Consider the following 20225-nt stretch of genomic DNA (forward strand, 5'->3'; position numbering starts at 1 on the left):
CTTTACTTAATATTACGTTTCCGACAACAAGAAGGCCAGTTCGACGTCCATCTGCAGCTTTTTCTTTCGCAAAACTCTCACCAATGACTTAAAGTCAGTCCAAGATTTACACTTGTGCAGCGGCCTCTTGCACGGCTACTCTCTCTTTTCTTTTCTTAGCTTCCTTATTCACTGTCGACTTTGTTATTTTGGCCTCTGCCATGATATCCGCAGAGGCTGCTGAACCCAGCTCCACTGCCCTCTTGTCCAGATGATTTTGAAGCTTTTATTTGAAATTAAAAAAGTTGTGTAATGTTGGTTAGGTGCTGTCAGAATCTGAAAGGGATCTGCTCTTTTTAAAGAAATTTGTCTATTTTTCTGTGAAAACAATCAGCCTTAGTGGTAAGCAAACTTTCACAATCTAAACTTTGACGTTGATGTTACACAATATAATGCTTGCTGTTGTTATGCATGCATCTTGTAGTGGATGGGAAATTCTCATTTCTTTTTCATTCTAATGCTAATGCATTTAGTAATTACCTGACTAACCCTCCCAGACAGCATTAGCTCATGATGCAATTTGTTTGATGGCATTACTAGTAGTCTTTAGTAGTCTGGGTAATTGTACAGCTGCTACTTCATATTCAGAAAATTACCCCATGAACCTCCCCTGGAAACAACTCCTCCCACAGCAGCCAGACAGCTTTCCCTAATAGCATTGAGCTAATAGCTGTGTTTGGCATGAGGCACGCTGTCAACTAAGTAGCTGTGTTGGTTTCAGTGGCCAGTATTGTTGTTACCTTTACATTGTGTACACAGATCTATTGTGCAAAAAAGGCAATACCACTCAGCGCTAACAAGAAAAAGCGACACCGCAGGCCCCCACAGATTGATCTGATAAGCCACCAGGACACTAATGCAGACGTGCCCTTGGTCTGCTGCCTGCCTTCCATGACTTGGACCACATGTGTTCCTTGTTTGGCCTGGACACATTTTGTGTACCCAAACAGCTGAAGCAGGCCCCCCGAGAGGCAAACAGACAAGGCAGCAGCAGCTGGTGCTGGTGACGCATTGCCAACGTTATCCAGTGACGTCAAAGGCCAGGGGCGATCGCCAGTGAACTTCCGGTGCTATTTTCACCTACAGTATTTCACTTTGACACCATCAATTTGTCTGAGATTCTAAGATTGTGATATGTCATGGGTTTTAAGAACGCCAAATGCACCAAATGTTTCCTACTAGGACTTTAAAGTTAAAGACTTTGGCCACATCTTCACATCCCGGACACATCTTTTTTGGTGTTCTTGGTGTTTTTCTTGGTGTTCTAAATTGATGCCACAATTTGGACACTTTAGCGTCAAGTTTAGTTGTGAGGTTAAGTACACTGTGTACCCATTACAAAATGAGATAAATGGCCTAATGTGAACCACACCAAATCAATTTCAAACCACTTTGAGATTTGCAAAAATCTGGTCCACATCAAGATCAGGAACAGATAATGTGTGTGTGGGAGCATCCGTCAAAGAGAGAGATGGGGCGATCTAGGAGATGTGCATGTCCACTGAAAATATAATATAATATAAAAAATTAAATATTAGTGACATAAAATTAAATTACGTTTGTTCATTTGAGATAATTATTTGACCTGTGGCACAAAATTATAATTTTATAGTACTCCCAAGAAAAATGACATAGTCATGTGACAGAGGTCTCTAATTGGCCGTAGTAGTTATGATGGAAGCAAAGGAATAAGTCAAGTGATGTCAATACAACGTGATAAAACCACAGAGGATGGTTCATATATTCCTAACCTTAACAAAGTTGTCATTCTAAACCAAACCCTAATTTTCCCTAATTTTGTGTTAAACCTTAAAGGGGATCAATTATCCTTTTACTTATTTTCTGTCATAAACATGATGTTACAATGTCGGATGTTCATGTTTAACATGTCCAAACTTTTAGATGTTGGTTTCCAGTCGTTCTGAAAGCTGCATTTCCTAGTTTTATTTTTCTCTTTGCTCGAGCTGACTTCATATCGTTGTGACAGAATATGTCATATGTTGATCTGCTCCTGTGTTTACATTACATACACTGCTACATGTAGCTACATGCTAATCTTAGGAAAACCCCTAATCCTGGTTAACAATTGTATTTATTTATTTTCCATTTTGGATCACAGTCCTGCCAACTTTATGAACGTATAATTTTTTTCTCTCCCACCCAGGTGATTCCATTCCCCATGTCCTGTGACATACGGGATGAGTGCTCCTGTCGGGATCCGAATGCTATAGAAAACAGAAAGGATGAACATGTCCATTCCCTGGGGTGACCAACCTGAGCAGGGACCTCTGTTCAACGTCCCAGGACCCTTGCTCCAACACAACACAGCCAGAGTGGCCGAGGCAGACCCCTCCTTCATCCTCCTCTCGGGCTCCAATTTCCTGCACATGCTGCTTAACAGGCATACCTCTCCATCCATACTGCAACCCCAACCAGCTGAAATGCCTCCGCCTCCACATCACAGAAAGATCTAGAATAGAGGATGGGACTCATGAGACTCCACAGAAAACTTCATTTCTCAGCTAAAAGGAAAGTAATCCTGCAATATCATCATTTAAAAAAACAAAACATATATAGCAAGGAGAAAAAAAATTACATGAAACAGACATTTTTTGAAAGAAGAAAACAAACAAACAAAAAAAACAAAAACATAACCAAGCCTAGGTAGCATGCCTTTTGTTCAGTTCTGTGCTGGCTTCAGTGTCTATTTTAGTGACCTTGCTCTACAATCACATGATTGAACCAAAGGTAAATCAAAATGTGCAAGTGGGGGATTGTATTGATGTTGGCTTTGTGTTTTGCAAATATGAAGGAAATCAAGACAAATGATAAAAAATAATCATCAGACACTTTGAAGGCATGTTCTCAACACCTTTTCGGAGGGGCTAGAAGTTTGTGCTTATATCATTCCTGGTTTCAAACTGGTCAGACATTCTGTATCTCTACGTCCTTTTCAGTAAAGTGTGTTTTTTCATGGGCACATCAAAGGCTATAGAGGTTTTTCCTAGCTTGGTGGGGAATGAGACAGCCATATTGTTAAGTTTCAAGCCACAGATTCAACCTAAAAGCCAAAATAAAATGCACAAACACACAAAAAATGTCAACTAATTGTTGAACAATCACACACACAATTTCCTAAGACAATTTTATACTATACTGCAAAATCCTGAATGCATAATTAAAACATTTTTAGCATGGCTTCTGCTACTGTGTTTGCTGCTACCTGCCATCTTCACATCATGATATCTAATAGGGTTAGACAGCTGTGTCTGCCTTGCTGCTTACAGTACCTCTTTATAGCATTCATTCACACTTGCATGTTAGTCCATAATACATTCAGAGAATACATGTTGACAACACCATATATGAAATGCACTAAGAACTTTAAAAAAAAAACCCAGAACCTCACTTGTTATTCCCATTCAACCCAACTGCCCAAGAAAAATACTACATACATTGACCACGACTTAAAGAATGTCATCGTTAACACCTCACTTCGGGTTGGGGTGATTTTAGTTTCAGTTTGAACTCCTCCCTCATGGCGCTTGATCACAACCTTGTTACCTCAAGCACTGATTATAAAAATGTTTAAACTGAAAATAAAATGATCCCAGCCCTGTTCAGAATGTAGTCAATGCTTGTCAGGAGTCTGTGGCTTTTTTGATCGCACAGTACTGCACAGCACAGTCACACAAGAGTACAGAAATAAAAGGGCTGGATACAGGCCATGGCTCTTAGTGAGAATGAGTATAGGTGGAGCGACCACATCTGACACGTAGACACATCTCTCATTCTCTCCCCTCCCAGTAGTATTGGACTCTCAGCTGTAGCTCTGCAAGCAACAATGTTCTACATGAAAATGACATTTGGATGTATATGTCAACACAGCATTTGCAGTCACAACATGATCAAAGGTCCCTAAGATTCTCTGCTGGGTCTTGTGTTTAAGTAATTAATTTAACCGCTATGTTTGTCTCTGCAGTAAAAAGTGCAATTGGTTGTTCTGATCAGCACTTTTCAGTATTGTGAACTCGGGTGTCCGTCCCCACCAATTAACGTCTTTAGATTATATGGCTGCTACGTTAGCTTGTATTTTGTTATTCTTCATTCCAAACACATATAGTTTTTCTCATGCACATTTGATAATGAAGGCTGCTTGGCATATTGGTCCAAATTGTGCTGCTCTTATTCGGCTGCGACCATAGTCGTGGTTACAATCAGCATGATTATAACTTTCATTTGGTTTGGGCCAATGGCAAAGTCCCTCTGACTCATATTAGGCTGCTATAGCATTCCAGATCATCTTCATAAATCATCATATACTACAAGCTGTACAAGTGGCAATGTGAGACCAATTTCATGTCATGTTACAACCAATGTTAGTGAAGACAGTACCACAACATGCAGAGAAAGTGAGAAGGTATTATTTTCCACCAAATACAGAGACAGGAAATCAAAAAATATCATGTAAATATTACTATATGTTCTTGATGGACAGGAGCGTTGAAAAATGTTTTTTGTTTTCATGTATTTCATTTTTACAAAATGTCATATTTAATCAGTGTTTGTATTATTGACCTCAGTTACTGCACTTTTTTTTTAGTTTCCATGTAAGAAGAAAAAGTATATATCTTTCGAAAAATGTTTAGAAGCTGCTATTGTCAGAATGGTGATCTGAAACAAACTGTATGTTATGATATTCAGTCGTTTGACTCCCTGTGTTGCTATTAGCTTTCCTGTCATTAGTGTTTTATTTGTATCCGGCCATAGATGCTCCTCTCCAACCTTAACTGACTTTGCATTAGAGGTTATCAATAAAGTAGGGAGGTATTGTCACTATGAACCACGTACCCATCCATCCACCCATCTATCCATCCATCCATCCATCCATCCATCCATCCATCCAGGCCCCCAATCCCCCCCCAACACATTAAGTTTAGAAGTGTATTTAAGGTCTAGCTAGACTGTAGGTTAGTTTGTCTTTTGTTTTGCCCTTGTGTGTGTAATACATCATCATCTTAGGTTAAAGGTGTATATTTTGGCAGAGAAACCAAGAGATGTCAAAGGGGAAGGAAAAGCTTAAATGAAGGAATTCCCATTAAACGGGACTCTTGAGAGACTTTGTAACTTTTATGAAATATGAAACTTTGTAAGGACGTTGTAAAGGCTTCATCATCTACAAAGATTGCATTTAACACTTTATATGAAAACATATATAGCCCTGGTTTTAAAAAAGACTTGTATTATGTTGATATTATCAAATATGTAATATTAGTACTCCAGATACTGCTGCTTTACATAGAACTGTTACCAGTGGGGAGAGACTGATCTGCAATCACTACACTATGCCAATGACATGCAGTACTGTGGTTCATCATCTGCCATTGAGGTCACTGGAAAGCCATTCTAGCCGTTTGAATGGATGAATCCGAAATCTGTCATTGGATCCTTCCCTTCATTCTGTAAACTGAGTTAACAGAACCTGTCATTGCTTCCACATACTTTGACTAACTTAGAAATATCCTCCTCGACCGTTACTTGTATCATTAGTCAATGTCTGGATACCAAAACAACTCAGAAAGGCTACAGAATGTGATTGCATGTCAACTTGAAAAATGATATTCTTAATATTGGAGAAGGTACCCATAAGCCATAGCTAACCAAGATATTCATGGAAGGAAGTATAAGATTACGCATTGGATGAGGACATCACCTCTCTACTGTAGTCATCACAGAATCCCTTGCTGTACCTCATGCCTGTAATGTTTGCTGCTTCTATATTTTTGGTATTTTAGTGATATTTTTGCGTCTCATAACAATGGTGTAAATAGTAGAACTATTTATTGAGAGTGTTATACTTTTTTAAGTTATATTTAATGTCCATGTAAGTTATTTTTTACATTGTTCTTATAAACAAAAACATTATCGGTTGTGAGTCAAAACTGTCATTTTGTCTCTGTCATCACATTCTGGTGTGATCCTCGCCGTCAAGCATTGATCAGACCTACAGTACACTTCAGGCCCACAACCACACAGGAACTTGTCTCATTGGTCATTAAGTGTAGACAGACACTGCTTGTATCCAATGAGGATTCACCACATGTTCAAATGTTACTGAGTGCAGTGTATTTTTCTTTTCCTGTAAAACCAGAATGTAAAGTTTTTTTTTTTTTCTTTATTTGCTTTTTTTTTTTTTATACATGCACACATTAGCCATACATACAAAGAGTTGTGAAAAAAGTATATAATGGTCAAATACATAAACCCATAATATAGCAAATGATGAAACCAGTGTAAGGCACAAGGTATATATGTACACAGCCAGCTGAGGACAGGAGAAGTAGTAAAGAGGGATCAAAAATGAAGGGAAATAAGGGACTGGAGGTCAGGAGGCAGCCGACGGTACCGAGTATTCTTGGATGGCGGAAAAGTAGAAGGTGGGCAGGGAGAGAGGTAGGGATAGGTGGGCTGCTTTTCCTGGCCTGTCTAGCTATTTGTCCAGGTGTGAAAATGTGTACTCACAGAGGCTGCCCCTGGGCCAGGGGTGGCCGGCGCTGACTGGCAACAAGCCGAGGCCAATGAGTCAGAGTTTCTCCTGGGGGTGGCAGCCATCCCTTTCTGGGACTCCCACCACCCCCTTCCTCACCCCTCCCACCTCCCCACTCCTCGACACACTGCCTCATCTGTCACTGTCAGGTATGCCTACGCAGGGCTGCCAGGGTCAAGCTGGCCCTGTGAAAATGAGAGAGGATGTTTGCCCAGCTTACAGAGCCTTTTGAAGTTCGGCTGAAGGAACACAGCTCTCCTCACCTAGAGCGTATGCTTATCACATCGTATGATTTGTATAGCAGTCTTTTTTGACAGGCTTTGATACCTCTCCACATTTTCCACCAACAGTCGCTCCTTTGTTTCTAATTTAACACCTGGTTGTTGTATTGCTTGTCTAAAAATGGCAGAAGCTTTGTCGTGTCTAACTCATTACAAAGCGATGGGGGAGTGTAAGAAAGAGTGTCTGAAGCCCTAATATTTTTGCTCAGATCATTGTGGAGAAAAATACTGATGTGCCATCTTGTTGTAAGACATTTTCTTTGTGTATTGTAACACATGAAGTACCTCTCACAGGCCTCTGGTTATAGAATGATCCACTTAATGTCTGTTTCCTAATCCCTCAATAAATAAAAAAAGGTGAATTGTCCTTTTTTCTAAGTGGGAAGTACAAAAAAAAGTGTATTTACATATTACGTGGATATCTAGTGGTATTACTGCGATGTTTCGTACCCGATTGCTCAACAAATATATTTTAAGATGTAAATAATAATATTATATGATGATTGTATTTGCAAACCATGTACTAACTGTTTGGGAGTAGCTCTTGGATTGATTTTTATCATAACTATTATACAAAGAGATGAACCGTGAATATGTTGTGCATTGTGTCAAAGTATCACCTGCAAGACAGAAAAAAAAGAAGAAAAAAAAAGACCTGTGATGCTTTACCACACCACTCGCTGTCAGCATTTATTTGTTCATAATGGCTTAGTACAAGCACTGTTGTCAGTTGTCTAAACCATGAATTTATCCATTGAGTCCTGAATTATTTATTTGTTGTCAAGATGAATAAAATCATAATGGTCATTTCTGGGTCTTAGGAGTCTGTTGGAATCGATCCTCATAATCAAACTTGACTGATCTTATGCATCGAAGAGTTCATTTCAAATTTGTCTGCAAACCGCTTTCATTCCTCCTCACTCCATACTGTATATTTGTCAAGTCTTATCCCAATGCCTTTGTGTTTGCTGAGAATTTCACCAACACTGTAAAGGTAGCCATCAGACTCAGTAGTCCCTCCCTCCCTCTGATGGCCTCCTCTCTCTTTGGTTCTTACACAGTATGCACTTTTTCAGGCACATATACAACAGATTGGACTTTTATGTTTCAGTCGATGTTTCTCTCTGTTTTCACAGTTGCAATTATATATATTTTTGGTGCTCTGGTACATGGCAAAACATGTCTGATGTGTACTATATTTTCATAAGGAAGAGTCATAAAGATGAGTATCATGTTCATTTTGCTGTCATTTATTGTGTAGAAATAAAACACTGGTTAAAGTGAACATAAACTTGAGATGTGTGGTCAGTTCTTTTCAAAGTTTCTTCTTCACTGTTGCTGCAAAAGTGGCTCCAGGTTCATTTTGGGGCTGCTTTATATTGCATTTTTTTTTAACTCTTGTGTGCTTCCAAAGAGAGATATTACTTCTAGAATATACATAGTGAGCCCTTTTCAAATTTTAGAAAAACGCTGAGGTGGTTTTAAAAGAGGAGCTCATTCTTTAAGCCGTCATTGATACATTGGCATCGAAATGTGAGTGCTGTTCCTGGCACACCAATGACGTTAATGGCCTAATTTGTGAGAATGAACATCAAGCTACTGATTTTTAAAGTGCAGTTAATGTTGCATGACTGGAAAGAAACTGGATCTGAGCTTAAAGGAATAGTTTGTTGAGGGAGATGGAAAAAGAAAATGCTTCCCAGCAGCTCACATGCAGAGAGGCATAGCCACCTTCAGTTAATGATATAAATTAGAGTAATTCATAGGGGATGGCTGTCTGTTAGTTCAGTGACTGATTTCCCCCTTTTCCAGCTCAATGTAAATATTTTCAGCTGGATCATGTGATAAATTGGGTAAAACCTGGGAAATAACGGCATTGCGTTAACATTACGTTAAAATCTGATTATAATTATTTTCATCTGAGGCTCATTTTGCCATCATGTTAACTAGTTTTGAGTCAAATATTGTGTGATATTGTGCAATCTCACTGCAGTGGTTTGTACCCAGAGGGCTTCTCTTCTTCATTGAGGTCTTGTGCACAAGAGTCATGTGCACCACATCAGCTGATCAAAACCACATCAGATTAAGTTTGTCCTCTTAACAAGATAGATCATTGGCGTCAACACCACATTATTCAACAAGCTGCTACATGGTGGTTTTGCTTTGGACAAATTTTGAGACAAAAAGGTTGGCGTTAAATATACCAAACAATCCAATAGTTGGATGCATCCATGTTAGTGCTTGATTAAAAATCAAGGCATAACCAAAATTCGTGGCCTCAAATCCTGTACAAAATGTATTGGCAATCCATCCAGTGGATGTTTTAATATTTCAGTCTGGAACAAAGTCTGACACACCACCACTGCCATCCCTAGAGCTGCTAGTAAGACTAACATGTAAAAATGGAAAAAAACCTTCCAGTTTAGTTAATTCAATACATAGGATGTATAAGGATGTATGTATGTATAAGGCATAAGGATGTATATGTATAGCTATATATGGAGTTGATGTAGGTGTTCTGTGTGTTCACACTTTGTCAATTGCAGTGACAACATCCTGTTCTTCGGTTTCCTCTGCTATGACATGAACACACCACGAGACGAGCAGTTGAGATTAAAGAAGGACATGTGGGAGTGTTATCAAACTATCCAATGGGCATCTGACACACTGACAATTATTCCATCAGTTTTTTGAGATGTACAACAGAAGTTTGGGTTTTAGTGTGTTAATGTTTGAGTCATGACTGACACTTTATCAATACTAATTCACGCCATCTTAAGTATCTTTTACTTGATCTTGAAAGCATGAAACAGAGTCAGCTGTTACTTCAGTAAACAAGGTGACATTCAGCTCACTAAATAAAGGTGTTCACTTATATTTCTAAGTGAACACCTGTACAAGTGCAACACTGAGTTGCACTTGTAAAAAAATAAAAAAATAAAATTATTTTATTTTATTTTATATACTTTTTCGGCGCTTCTGCGCATGCGCGGCTTTTTCGGTGTTTCGGCGCATGCGCGGGCTTTCTGGACAATGCGCATGCGCAGAAAGGCCGCGCATGCGCAGAAGCGCAGAAAATAATAATATAAGATAATAATAGTAATAAAATAAAATAAGATAAAAAAATAAAAACAATTTAATTAAAAAATAAATAAAAATAAATAATTAAAAATAAATGTTAAAAAAAAGTTTTTAAAAAAATGAAGAAGTAAAAAAGACAGTGGTGGAAGAAGTGTTCAGATCCTTTACTTCAGTAAAAGAACTAATACCAGACTGTGAAATGACTCCACTCCGCTCATTTTAACTACTTAATAAACTTTTAAGAGGTTTAATTTATAAAAATGGGTAATCATTCTAAATGTATCGTGTTTTTCATTTTAAATCTTGATCTGAAAAGTAACTAAAGCTGTCAGCTAAATGTAGAGGAATAAAAAGTACAATTTATGTCTCAAAATGTAGTGGAGTAGAAGTATAAAGTTACATACAATTTTTTGAATAATATATACTACTAAACATGTCAATGCACTATAAATGGTCCATTTTGAGCATTTTTAGGCATTTTAAAACTTAAACTTTTTTGACAAAAAACAACATATGTGTCATACTGTAACATGGTGTTTTTCTGTCATTTTTGGACACAGTATACTACAAAACGTATCAATAGACTATAATTAGGCCATCTTGAGCATTTTTAGGCATTTTAAAATTTTCAATTTTTTGACAAAAAACAACATACTATAGTATGACTTTTTTTCTTTCAATTTGGATATCCTGTTATATTTTGTTTTCTTGTAATTTTTTGAATAATATATACGACGAAACATGTCAATGGACTATAAATGGTCAATTTTGAGCATTTTTAGGCATTTTAAAATGTAATCTTTTCTGGCAAAAAACAACATATCTGTCATACTGTAATGCGGTATTTTTCTGTCATTTTTGGACACACTATACTACTAAAGTTATCAATAGACTATAATTAGGCCATTTGGAGCATTTTTAGGCATTTTAAAATGTTCCATTTTTTTTTTACAAAAAACAACATACTATAGTATGACTTTTTTTCTTTAAATTTGGATATCCTGTTATATGTTGTTTTCCAGTAATTTTTTGAATAATATATACTACTAAACATGTCAATGGACTATAATTGGTCCATTTTGAGCATTTTTAGGGATTTTAAAACTTTACCTTTTTTATTTTATTTTTTTTTTTTTTACAAAAAACGACATACAATAGTATGATATATATATATTTTTTTTTAATTTTGGACATCATTTAATATGGTGTATTTCTGTCATTTTTGGACACACTATACTACAAAACGTATCAATAGACTATAATTAGGCCATTTTGAGCATTTTTAGGCATTTTAAAATTTTCCATTTTTTGACAAAAAACAACATACTATAGTATGACTTTTTTTCTTTAAATTTGGATATCCTGTTATATGTTGTTTTCCTGTAATTTTTTGAATAATATATACTACTAAACATGTTAATGGACTATAATTGGTCCATTTTGAGCATTTTTAGGCATTTTAAAATTTAACCTTTTTTGACAAAAAACAACATATGTGTCATAATGTAATACGGCGTTTTTCTGTCATTTTTGGACACACTATACATTTTAAAACTTTACCTTTTTTTAATTATTATTATTATTATTATTATTATTATTATTATTATTGACATACTAAAATATGATTTTTTTAATTTTATTTTGGACATCATGTAATATGGTGTTTTTCTGTCATTTTTGGACAAACTATAATATTAAACATATCATCAGACTGTAATTGGGCCATTTTGAGCATTTCTAGGCATTTTAAAATTCGACCTTTTTTGACTTGAAATGATTTAAGCAGACAATGGGAATATTCAAACTCTGCATTTAACACATTTTTTTCAAGGGCACATCAGTCTTTGACCTGTCAGTGCTGGGATTCGAACCAGCTCCCCTACGGTTATAAGCCCGATTCCCAACCTGTAGGTTACGGACTGCTATAATATAATGAAAAACGACACACTATGTATGACTTTAAAAAAAATTTGAACATCCTATAATATATGTAATATTTTTGGTAGAAGAATATTATGGTGTTTTTTACTTTAAATAAACTATAATATGGTATTTTTGTGAGATTTTTGAAAATACTCTTCTGTTATCATGATCTACGTACACAAAGGGTTTTTTTATGCATTTCTGGAGAAACAATACTTTAAAAAAAGTACAGCTAAAGCATTTTTAGCTTTTTTTAAGACAAATGACATTGACCGTCTCTTAACATTTTTCGACATACTATTTATGGCTTTTTTTTTTAGCATGATCAACGTACTATGCTTAAGCATTTTTAGGCATTTTTGGACAAACTACACTTGACAATTCTTTGACATTCCTTGACATACTGAAATGGCAGGTTTTTTTAATTTGCGACATACAGTAATCATGTGTTTTCTTGACATTTTTGTACAAATTACACTATAAGCAACATACTATTCTTAAGCTTATCTACAAATTTTCATTGCATAATGTTTGTGGAGGGATTTAAATGATCCTGCCACTTGCCACTGATGTTAAAATAGGTTTTACCAAATGATTCACAACTGTTCAATTAATTTCATTTCAACACCTAAATTATTATATAACTCCATTGTTGTAAAGAAAGAAAAGTCTTTTCATTTAATATACAGTTTTAATATTTCACATTCTTCAGAAAAGACAATCAAAGCCACATAATAATACATGTCTTTTTACAATTCAAAATTTACAATATAATAATTTATTATTACAATTCATACAACATGAGATGTAAATACTGAAAAAAGGCATTGTTTATCTTAACTAAAATAATATCCATGGCTTTGAAAATGTGACATTAGACTGAAAATAAGAGGATTAAAAGGACCACAGGTGATCCTTTACAATCACTGATACTTCACAATTCAGTACCTTACATGTTTACAGCTGATTCAACGCAAACTCTTTGGGCAAAAAATGAGCAAATAGAGCAAAGATTCAATCGGCGTTTTCACCTTTCGGCCTGAATTTCAATCTCTCACATTACCAAAGTGTTGCCATATTGTGACTGTAATGCCACGTGCAATACCCTTATCCTCTTATCTGGCAAATATTTTTAGCGGAACTTGATGACTTCTGCCATGATGGCAAACGTTTCATTCTACTAACAAGTTGTAAATTATCATTCAATTTCAAGCATATAACTGTATGTGATCTTGCAGAAATTATTAAATCTAGCTATAGCATTTGATTTAGTTCTTTTCCCCAAGTATTGATAACTGAGTGTGGCAAAAGCATTGTATTTTTTGTCGTGGGTGCATAATCCACTGTGTTCAGGTCAATTTTTAATCTGATAAATAAATCAGTTAAATATGGATAGTATTTATTTTGGGAACTGTAGTATTACAAAGAGAGATGATGACGAAAGGATTCCTATGCTTTTGCACTGAGATCAGTGCTACATTAAAATTCTATGAATGAAAATAATGTTTGAATGCCACCCACTCTGTCTTTGCATAATATCATAATAACAGGCTGGTCGAAGCCTATTGGTCAATCCTGTTACCACACAAAGCCTTGCTATTGAACAGAATCCATCAAATGTAATACAAGACTAACTACATAGCTTCTCACTTACTTATTTCAGATTCATGAAAAAAAACCTTTACTTTTTTAATTTATGGGAACTTGAAAAGAAAAAAAGTGATTTTCAAATGGCTTTAACACATTTCATTTCTCCTTTCAAATGAAGGTAGTAAAGGCAAATAAGTTATGCTATTGATTTTTCCTTTTTTTTTCTCTTTTAAGTGTTCCAGGTAAGCTTCAAAGCACCAAAAAGGAACAACAATATTACATTCAAAGTATTTAAGCCAACCAGTTTTTCTCGTGGCTGAATTATATTTTACATGTCCACACTGCAGTTTCTCATTGATATGTGCAATCACTGGCATTTTGCAGTTGAGAAATATGTTCGCTCCAGGTTATTTTTTTTAATCCTTCTTCGTCTTATAATAAAAGTAGGCCACACAAAAATATGTTTTTCGGTAGCTTTAACACAATGTCCAGTGAATTCTGAGGTTTTTTAGGCTCTCCTGGTTTTCAAAATGCACCAGTCACTTGAGAGACACCTGCTGCATTGTGGGTGACGATGTCACTTTGCAAGGAAAAAAAACAACAAAAACGCTCCGTCTCCAAACTCGTGTCTCATCGGAGTTTGGTGTTGCTGTATGTATTACGCTGTACAGATATTAGTTTTTCCATGCATGTGGTGCGACTTTCATGTAAAGAGCTGTGCCACGTGTTACTGGGCTGACGGTTCTCTTCACTCTGGCAGTAGACGTACGCCATGGTGTCGGTGCGGCTCTGGATGTGGGTGCTGCGCAGCAGGGACCGGCAGTAGTGGCTTATCTTCTCCACCCTATGAAGTATCAGGTTGGCTTTTCTATTGAAAGAGAAGACAAGAAAAATGAATCTCAAGTTCAAGTTGACATCCAGAATTGAGACATGCAGATGCAGAAAAAATGTGAACACTTTTCTTTCCTGAACATGAAACCACAGATATTGATCCATTTGTTGAAATAAAAAAAGAAATCAAATTAAGCATTAATCAAGATGTGTCTCATTATATTTATAATTGAATGTGCCAGATGGGAAAATAATAAAATCATGAAATTAGTTTATAGCATGGTCAAATTGAATACTCATTGGCAGCAGGACCCCGACTTAGTACTTTTACTGAAACTGTCTGTTCACTGTGGCCTTTCATATGATCAGGAAAATCTTGATTTTTATTTGGCAACAATGACATGACTGGATAACTAGCTGTTCTAGTTATCTTTACTAGCCGCATTTCCATTGAAATTGAAATTAATTTTGAAGCAAAATTTTGCATTAAAGAAAATGCAAATTAGCGTTGTTTCGATCATCTGGTTTAGAACGAATAAAAAGCTGCATTACTGTACTTTAGCCAGAAGATGGCAGATTAATGTATTGCTGCATGTAAACAGTAGAAGAAGAAGAGACTGCACAAGAGAGAAAAAGACAACAACAAAAAATAAGTCGCTTATTGGACAACTTTGGCCAGCCAGCAAGTCTTCAGTAATTGGATTCAATTGGGCAACTTATAATTGTTCGTTCATGTCTTGACTGGTGGAAATAGCTGATCAGTCATGTGAGTTAAATATTTGCTATGTCAGAACTTATTCGGAAAAAATGTGCTTCCATATCCTGTTTAGGGCATTAACTTATGTGCGTAAAAATTTGATGATGGAAACACAACTGCTGTTTGTTGAATGTACGGAATGTAATTAACTTTGGATCTTGTTAGCATAACCTTATGTCATATCGGAGCCAAACTGAGCAGACTAGAAATACCTCTCACTGTTAAAGATTCATTGTATTTACTGGAGTACAACACAAGAAAAAATATAAGGGATAGTAATGATTAGTCCAGACATTAGTCAAACACTTAGATGTTACCAGGGAAATGGAGTAAGGGCTTGTGAAAAACTTTAGATTTTGATTGCAAAATGCATGAAAATATAAACTAATGGCCTTATTATTTTTCTTCAGCAAGTAACCATGCCAAGGATAATGCCCTTTGAGCTGTGCATTATCAGGGATGAACAAACTCAATGGAGGCAACCATCCGAAGCGTCTTCCTGTCGTCTATTAATTCCTATTTATGTGTGCATGTTTTTGTGAGGTGTGTGTAATGCTTCCAACCAAAATTCATTAGCCATGTTTTGGATGGATGGAAAAAATTGCCACAATTTCTACCAAAGAGGGCACCTTAAAATTCTTAAATTCACTGTGCCATCTGATCTGCATAAACACAAACTGTGGTGCACCACTCCCCCCACCTTGGTACAAGGGGGGTCAGTTGGTGCCACAAAGTCAACAAAGAAATTCTAAAAACAAAACAAAAGAATGAACCAACATGGCACTGTCCCTTTATTTGCACCTCCACTGGCTTTGTGTCTGCACGAAAGCAAAGCTTTAAATGTTACCAGGATTGAAAGAATTGCAACAGTGTCTCTCCTGTCACTCTGACAAGCCTGCCAGTCTGGGTCAAAACCACCACATGCAATTGCATTTTGAATTCTCGAGTACCGACTCTGTTGAACACTACACCAGAGGCAGCTGTCTCGAGTGAGCAAAACTAAGAACTTTGTCTCCAGGTTCAGAGTCTGGAGCTGCTATTGACATGAAGGAGCCACATATCAGGGCAGCTCAATTTAGAGAAAATACCTCACAACACACAAACAGAAACGTATATGCATTGACAGAGATACTGCAAAACAGACATACACCTACACTACACTTATGACACAAGCATTCAAGGTTGTTAAGCTCATATGGATACTGAAATGAGGAAAACACGCAGAGAAGGGCAAAATTCCATTTGTTTTGAAAAGCAGTGTCTGCTGAGCATCAACATCTGTCTTTAGTTAAGCAAGGAGTACAGACATCCTTTTCACTTATTTGCTGCAAAAGGGGGGGAAACATTTTCTCATTTCCCTTAAATTCTTACGTCTGAAACAACAGAATACCAAACACATAATCAAGGGAGGCTTGTGAGCATGTGAGCTATGAGCAAATTAAACACATTCAGTGCCAGTCATGATGACAAACAAAGACATTACTTTAAAAAAAGGAAAAACCAGACACATTTAAAATCATATTTCTATGTAACCTTTCAGTCAAATATCTGGCTTCATGTCATTTCATTTCAGCAACTGAATCTCAAGTAATTGATAATGACACAAACCCAGAACTTAAAACAACATCAAATCAGAGAGACTGATGTGTGGAAAAAGAAAAAAAGCAAATTGCAGTACAAGATAATAGTTGTGTTTACAGTGAACCATGCATCACAAAATGTCCAGAGAACAATATAATTATGAAATGAGCTAGTGTTCAGTTGAAACAATGCTGGTGGACATTTGGGGGCTCCTGGGATTCTCGGCTCCTGGAGGAGTGCTGACTGTGCTTACGTTTCACTTGGCCATTCTGTTACCTTTTAAAAGGCACCACCAATAGAGTCTGCTTGTAAATTACCCCAACGAGGCTCAACCCTGCCAACTTCAGGCAGTAAATAATCTGTGCTCGCTCATCCAAAAGCCCCCCCTTTCTCCCCATAGCTGCCCACACACAAACACACCATCCGACCACCCCAATCCCCATATTAAGTCCCAATGGCCAACCCAAGCCTCCCACCCCCTTCACCAATCAGAGAGAAGCATAATCTTCCTACAGACCAAAGTTATTCCACGATTATTATATTATTTATGGCTTGAAAGGAGTGCTTCCAGGCAGTGGGGGTGGACAAACCAAAACATTGGGCCGTAACTTAAGATCTTGTGTTGCTTTCATCAGAGCTGGACCAACTTCCTTGTCAGACTTTTTTGTTCTATACTTTTTTTTTTTAATGTGTTGTTTATGCTTCCTCCCTCGCAGTTTTGTTAGTCAGTGAGCTTCCCTTATTCTCCATGTTGTCGTAATGTCTTGGTGTCGGTTCACACAGCAAACTATCAATAGAGCTGTCTGTGTTAATGGGCGAGGGGATGTCGGGGTGGCATGTTGTGGACATGAAGGAACTTTTTTATGAGAAAGAAACGGAAATGGAGCTGGAAGTTGAGTTAGTGTTAGCTGACTATCAAATTTAGTGTTTGGCTTGAAAGTCAAACACTGTTTTGGCATCACCATGGTAATGCAAGGAGCGAGTGTAACCCCAGAGTTTTCACAGTGACCTTGCCCACTTGCTTTCCAGTAGAAGCACTTTGGAAAGTGGGGGGAAAAGAGGGGGCAATTGTGTAATGGTGCTCCTGCTTAGAGGGGATGCAGACAATGCCATGAGAAATGGCTTAATGGTCTGAATCTGGCAGGACCAGTTAAGACAGCTTTGGCTTTGTTATGTAAGAAACCTCAGGGTGAGTGTAATTGATCCTAAACAACACAACAACGTCATCAAACAAGTCGACAAGGACCCTTGGATAAATGAGGACATTTTTAGACAAGAACAACTGTTATTCATTCTTTTCTTCTTCTTTTTTAACTAGCTATAAAATTATACATATTTGAAATTGAGCCTAGCTCTTCTCACCTCGGGCCCAGCTCATCCTCACTGCGCCAGACAAAGTCTCCAAACTTCTCATAGTGGGAATTGTAGTGGTGCTGGACTCTGTATAGCAGCGGAGGAGAGATCTCCATCAGTGTGTTGTAGGCCATCTGCTGCTCCTTGCCACTGGTGTAACCATTATACAAGTTGTACACCTTGTCGGCTATCTCTGTGAGGAGACAGACAGTACAGAGACACAGAGACAGGGGGGAAAGAAGGGATTTAGCACTAGTGAAGAGAGCAAAAATTCAATAGAACTTCTGTGATTTAGTATTGAACTTCAATAAGGTTAGGGGACTTGCAAGAAACAGACTTTATGCCTTTAAACAGAAATTACGGTGAAAATCACTTAAAATCTTGGTTTGTACTCCTTAATGTTGGACCACCATGGAACCTTACTTCGGAAAACTTAAATGGCAATTTAAAAGTGAGTTTTGCAAGTCAAGAAAGTCACAGTTTAAAATAATAAGACTGTGAAAATGTATAATTACAAAGACTGCAAACCCCAAAGCTGTGTAAGTGATGTCATAACTCAGATAAATTATATGGCATATGTCTGATTTGGATATAACAACATCACAAAAAAAATGTTACTACAACACACCAATGAACAACTGTGACTTTCTTGGCTTGCAAAATGATATTTTAAATTCACAAACATTATAATTAATGGCTCAATAAGGATCAACAATTGTATATCTCCATAGACTACTGTACGTGTTTTATCTGCAGTAAGGTCCAATGGAGGACATGGGAAAAAGAGGGACTTCCCCTTTCTAGAACGAATCCAACCTGCTAACCAAATTAGCTAGAGGCTAAGAATGGTAGTCCACAAACCAAAATGTGACATCACAGCAGCTACATACACTTCTCTCGTACAGTTCATGGCTAATCCTCCAAAACACTGGATCCCACACTTCCCATAATGCAACCTGACGTAGACTTTCTGCCTGGCAAACTCCACATGATTAGTAAATTGGATTTGACATGTGGAATTGGTGGAGTGCCCCTTTACATTTTGCCACAGCCTGTTTTAATAACCATAATGTGTAATCAAGCATGTGCACATTGTGAGGGTAGTTAAGAGTTGTGATCAAAGAGAACCGTACGTCAATCCTGACCTCCTTCCTGTAATGAAACTTTTTTACTTTATGAGTTAGGATAAAATCTGATACTAAATGATGACTGCTGTATTTTGAATTTATAGTAAACATTTTAAATCTGGGTCTGACTTACAAACGTAGAGAATACATAATATAATTGGGGGAAAAACTGTTTAAGTTAGATGAAAGAGTGTAATGCCAAAAATGTGCATGTAAGTGGTTGTGATTTAAAAAGAGAGACATTTTACTGATGAACAGTGAGGGGAAGTACCCATTTAGGTAATTTGTGATTATGTTAAAGGATGTAAGAGATGTGCCAAAGATGGAATTAAAAGAAGAAGTACATGAAGGAAAAAGTCAAAGATCAGAGTACCTTCAGCTCGGCTGTCGTCCACCATTGGACAAGATGTCCGGACTGAGACAAAGCTTGGCTCTGAGTGGCTCCCCCGGCTATCCACTGCATGGAGGGTAAACCTGAAAATGACCAAGAAAGCAGCAGAGGAAATCCGTCACCGGCATCCCAAAATCAGGTAAGAAATAATGACAAATAAAAGCAAGAAATACTCCATAAATCAGATTGGAATCCATGACCAGTGTACCCTTGACCAATTTAAAACTGCAACTACACAAGTGATAGGCCATTGGATATGCTGGCATAGCCATATGCTGACACAGCCTTTAAATAGTGTAATTTTTTACAGGTTTGCAGGGAAATGTGCTCAATGAGATGGCTGTCTTACTCGATGATACATTTGATCATATATAACCATATACCGACATTGCTAACTTTTTTAGAAAATGTCTTGCGGATAAGGAGCCAGGGATGGTGGGATTTAATTATATCTGAAAATGAGTGCAGCCAGTACCACAGCAGCAGAGGAGACAGGAGTAGAGGGGCATCTGGCTTGACTCCAGGCACTATGTAGGGACAAAGTTCCTCTTTCTGAAAATGTCAAACACCAGAATTTTTTTGGGTTCCATGACAGACTTCCGGACCACTCAGTACCCCGATAAGATAACACAGCAAACAGTTCAAGACAACACAATATTCGGATGAGACACGCTGAGAAAATGTAACGCATCTCAAGTAATGTAGGACCACAAGGCTCGGAATA

General features: G+C 37.2%; 2 protein-coding genes across 2 annotated transcripts in view; one reads left to right on the forward strand and one right to left on the reverse strand.

Annotated features, from left to right (window-relative positions):
• The window catches only part of pappaa (pregnancy-associated plasma protein A, pappalysin 1a), a 95474-nt gene extending 87329 nt beyond the window's left edge, over positions 1-8145 (forward strand). Inside the window, exons 22-23 of the mRNA XM_059358418.1 lie at positions 2204-3545; positions 3610-8145. Of these exons, the coding sequence (XP_059214401.1) occupies positions 2204-2308 (105 nt within the window). The 3' untranslated portion in view covers positions 2309-3545; positions 3610-8145. The remainder of the gene's footprint in view (positions 1-2203; positions 3546-3609) is intronic.
• Positions 8146-12542: 4397 nt separating this feature from the next.
• Positions 12543-20225, reverse strand: part of LOC131992057 (astrotactin-2-like) — a 344657-nt gene continuing 336974 nt past the window's right edge. The window contains exons 21-23 of the mRNA XM_059357417.1: positions 19484-19584; positions 17993-18176; positions 12543-14329 (exon numbers count right to left, since the gene is read on the reverse strand). Coding sequence (XP_059213400.1) covers positions 14092-14329; positions 17993-18176; positions 19484-19584 — 523 coding nt within the window. The 3' untranslated portion in view covers positions 12543-14091. The remainder of the gene's footprint in view (positions 14330-17992; positions 18177-19483; positions 19585-20225) is intronic.

This window comes from Centropristis striata, chromosome 19, assembly GCF_030273125.1.
Source record: "Centropristis striata isolate RG_2023a ecotype Rhode Island chromosome 19, C.striata_1.0, whole genome shotgun sequence".
NCBI classification, from domain to species: Eukaryota; Metazoa; Chordata; class Actinopteri; order Perciformes; family Serranidae; genus Centropristis; species Centropristis striata.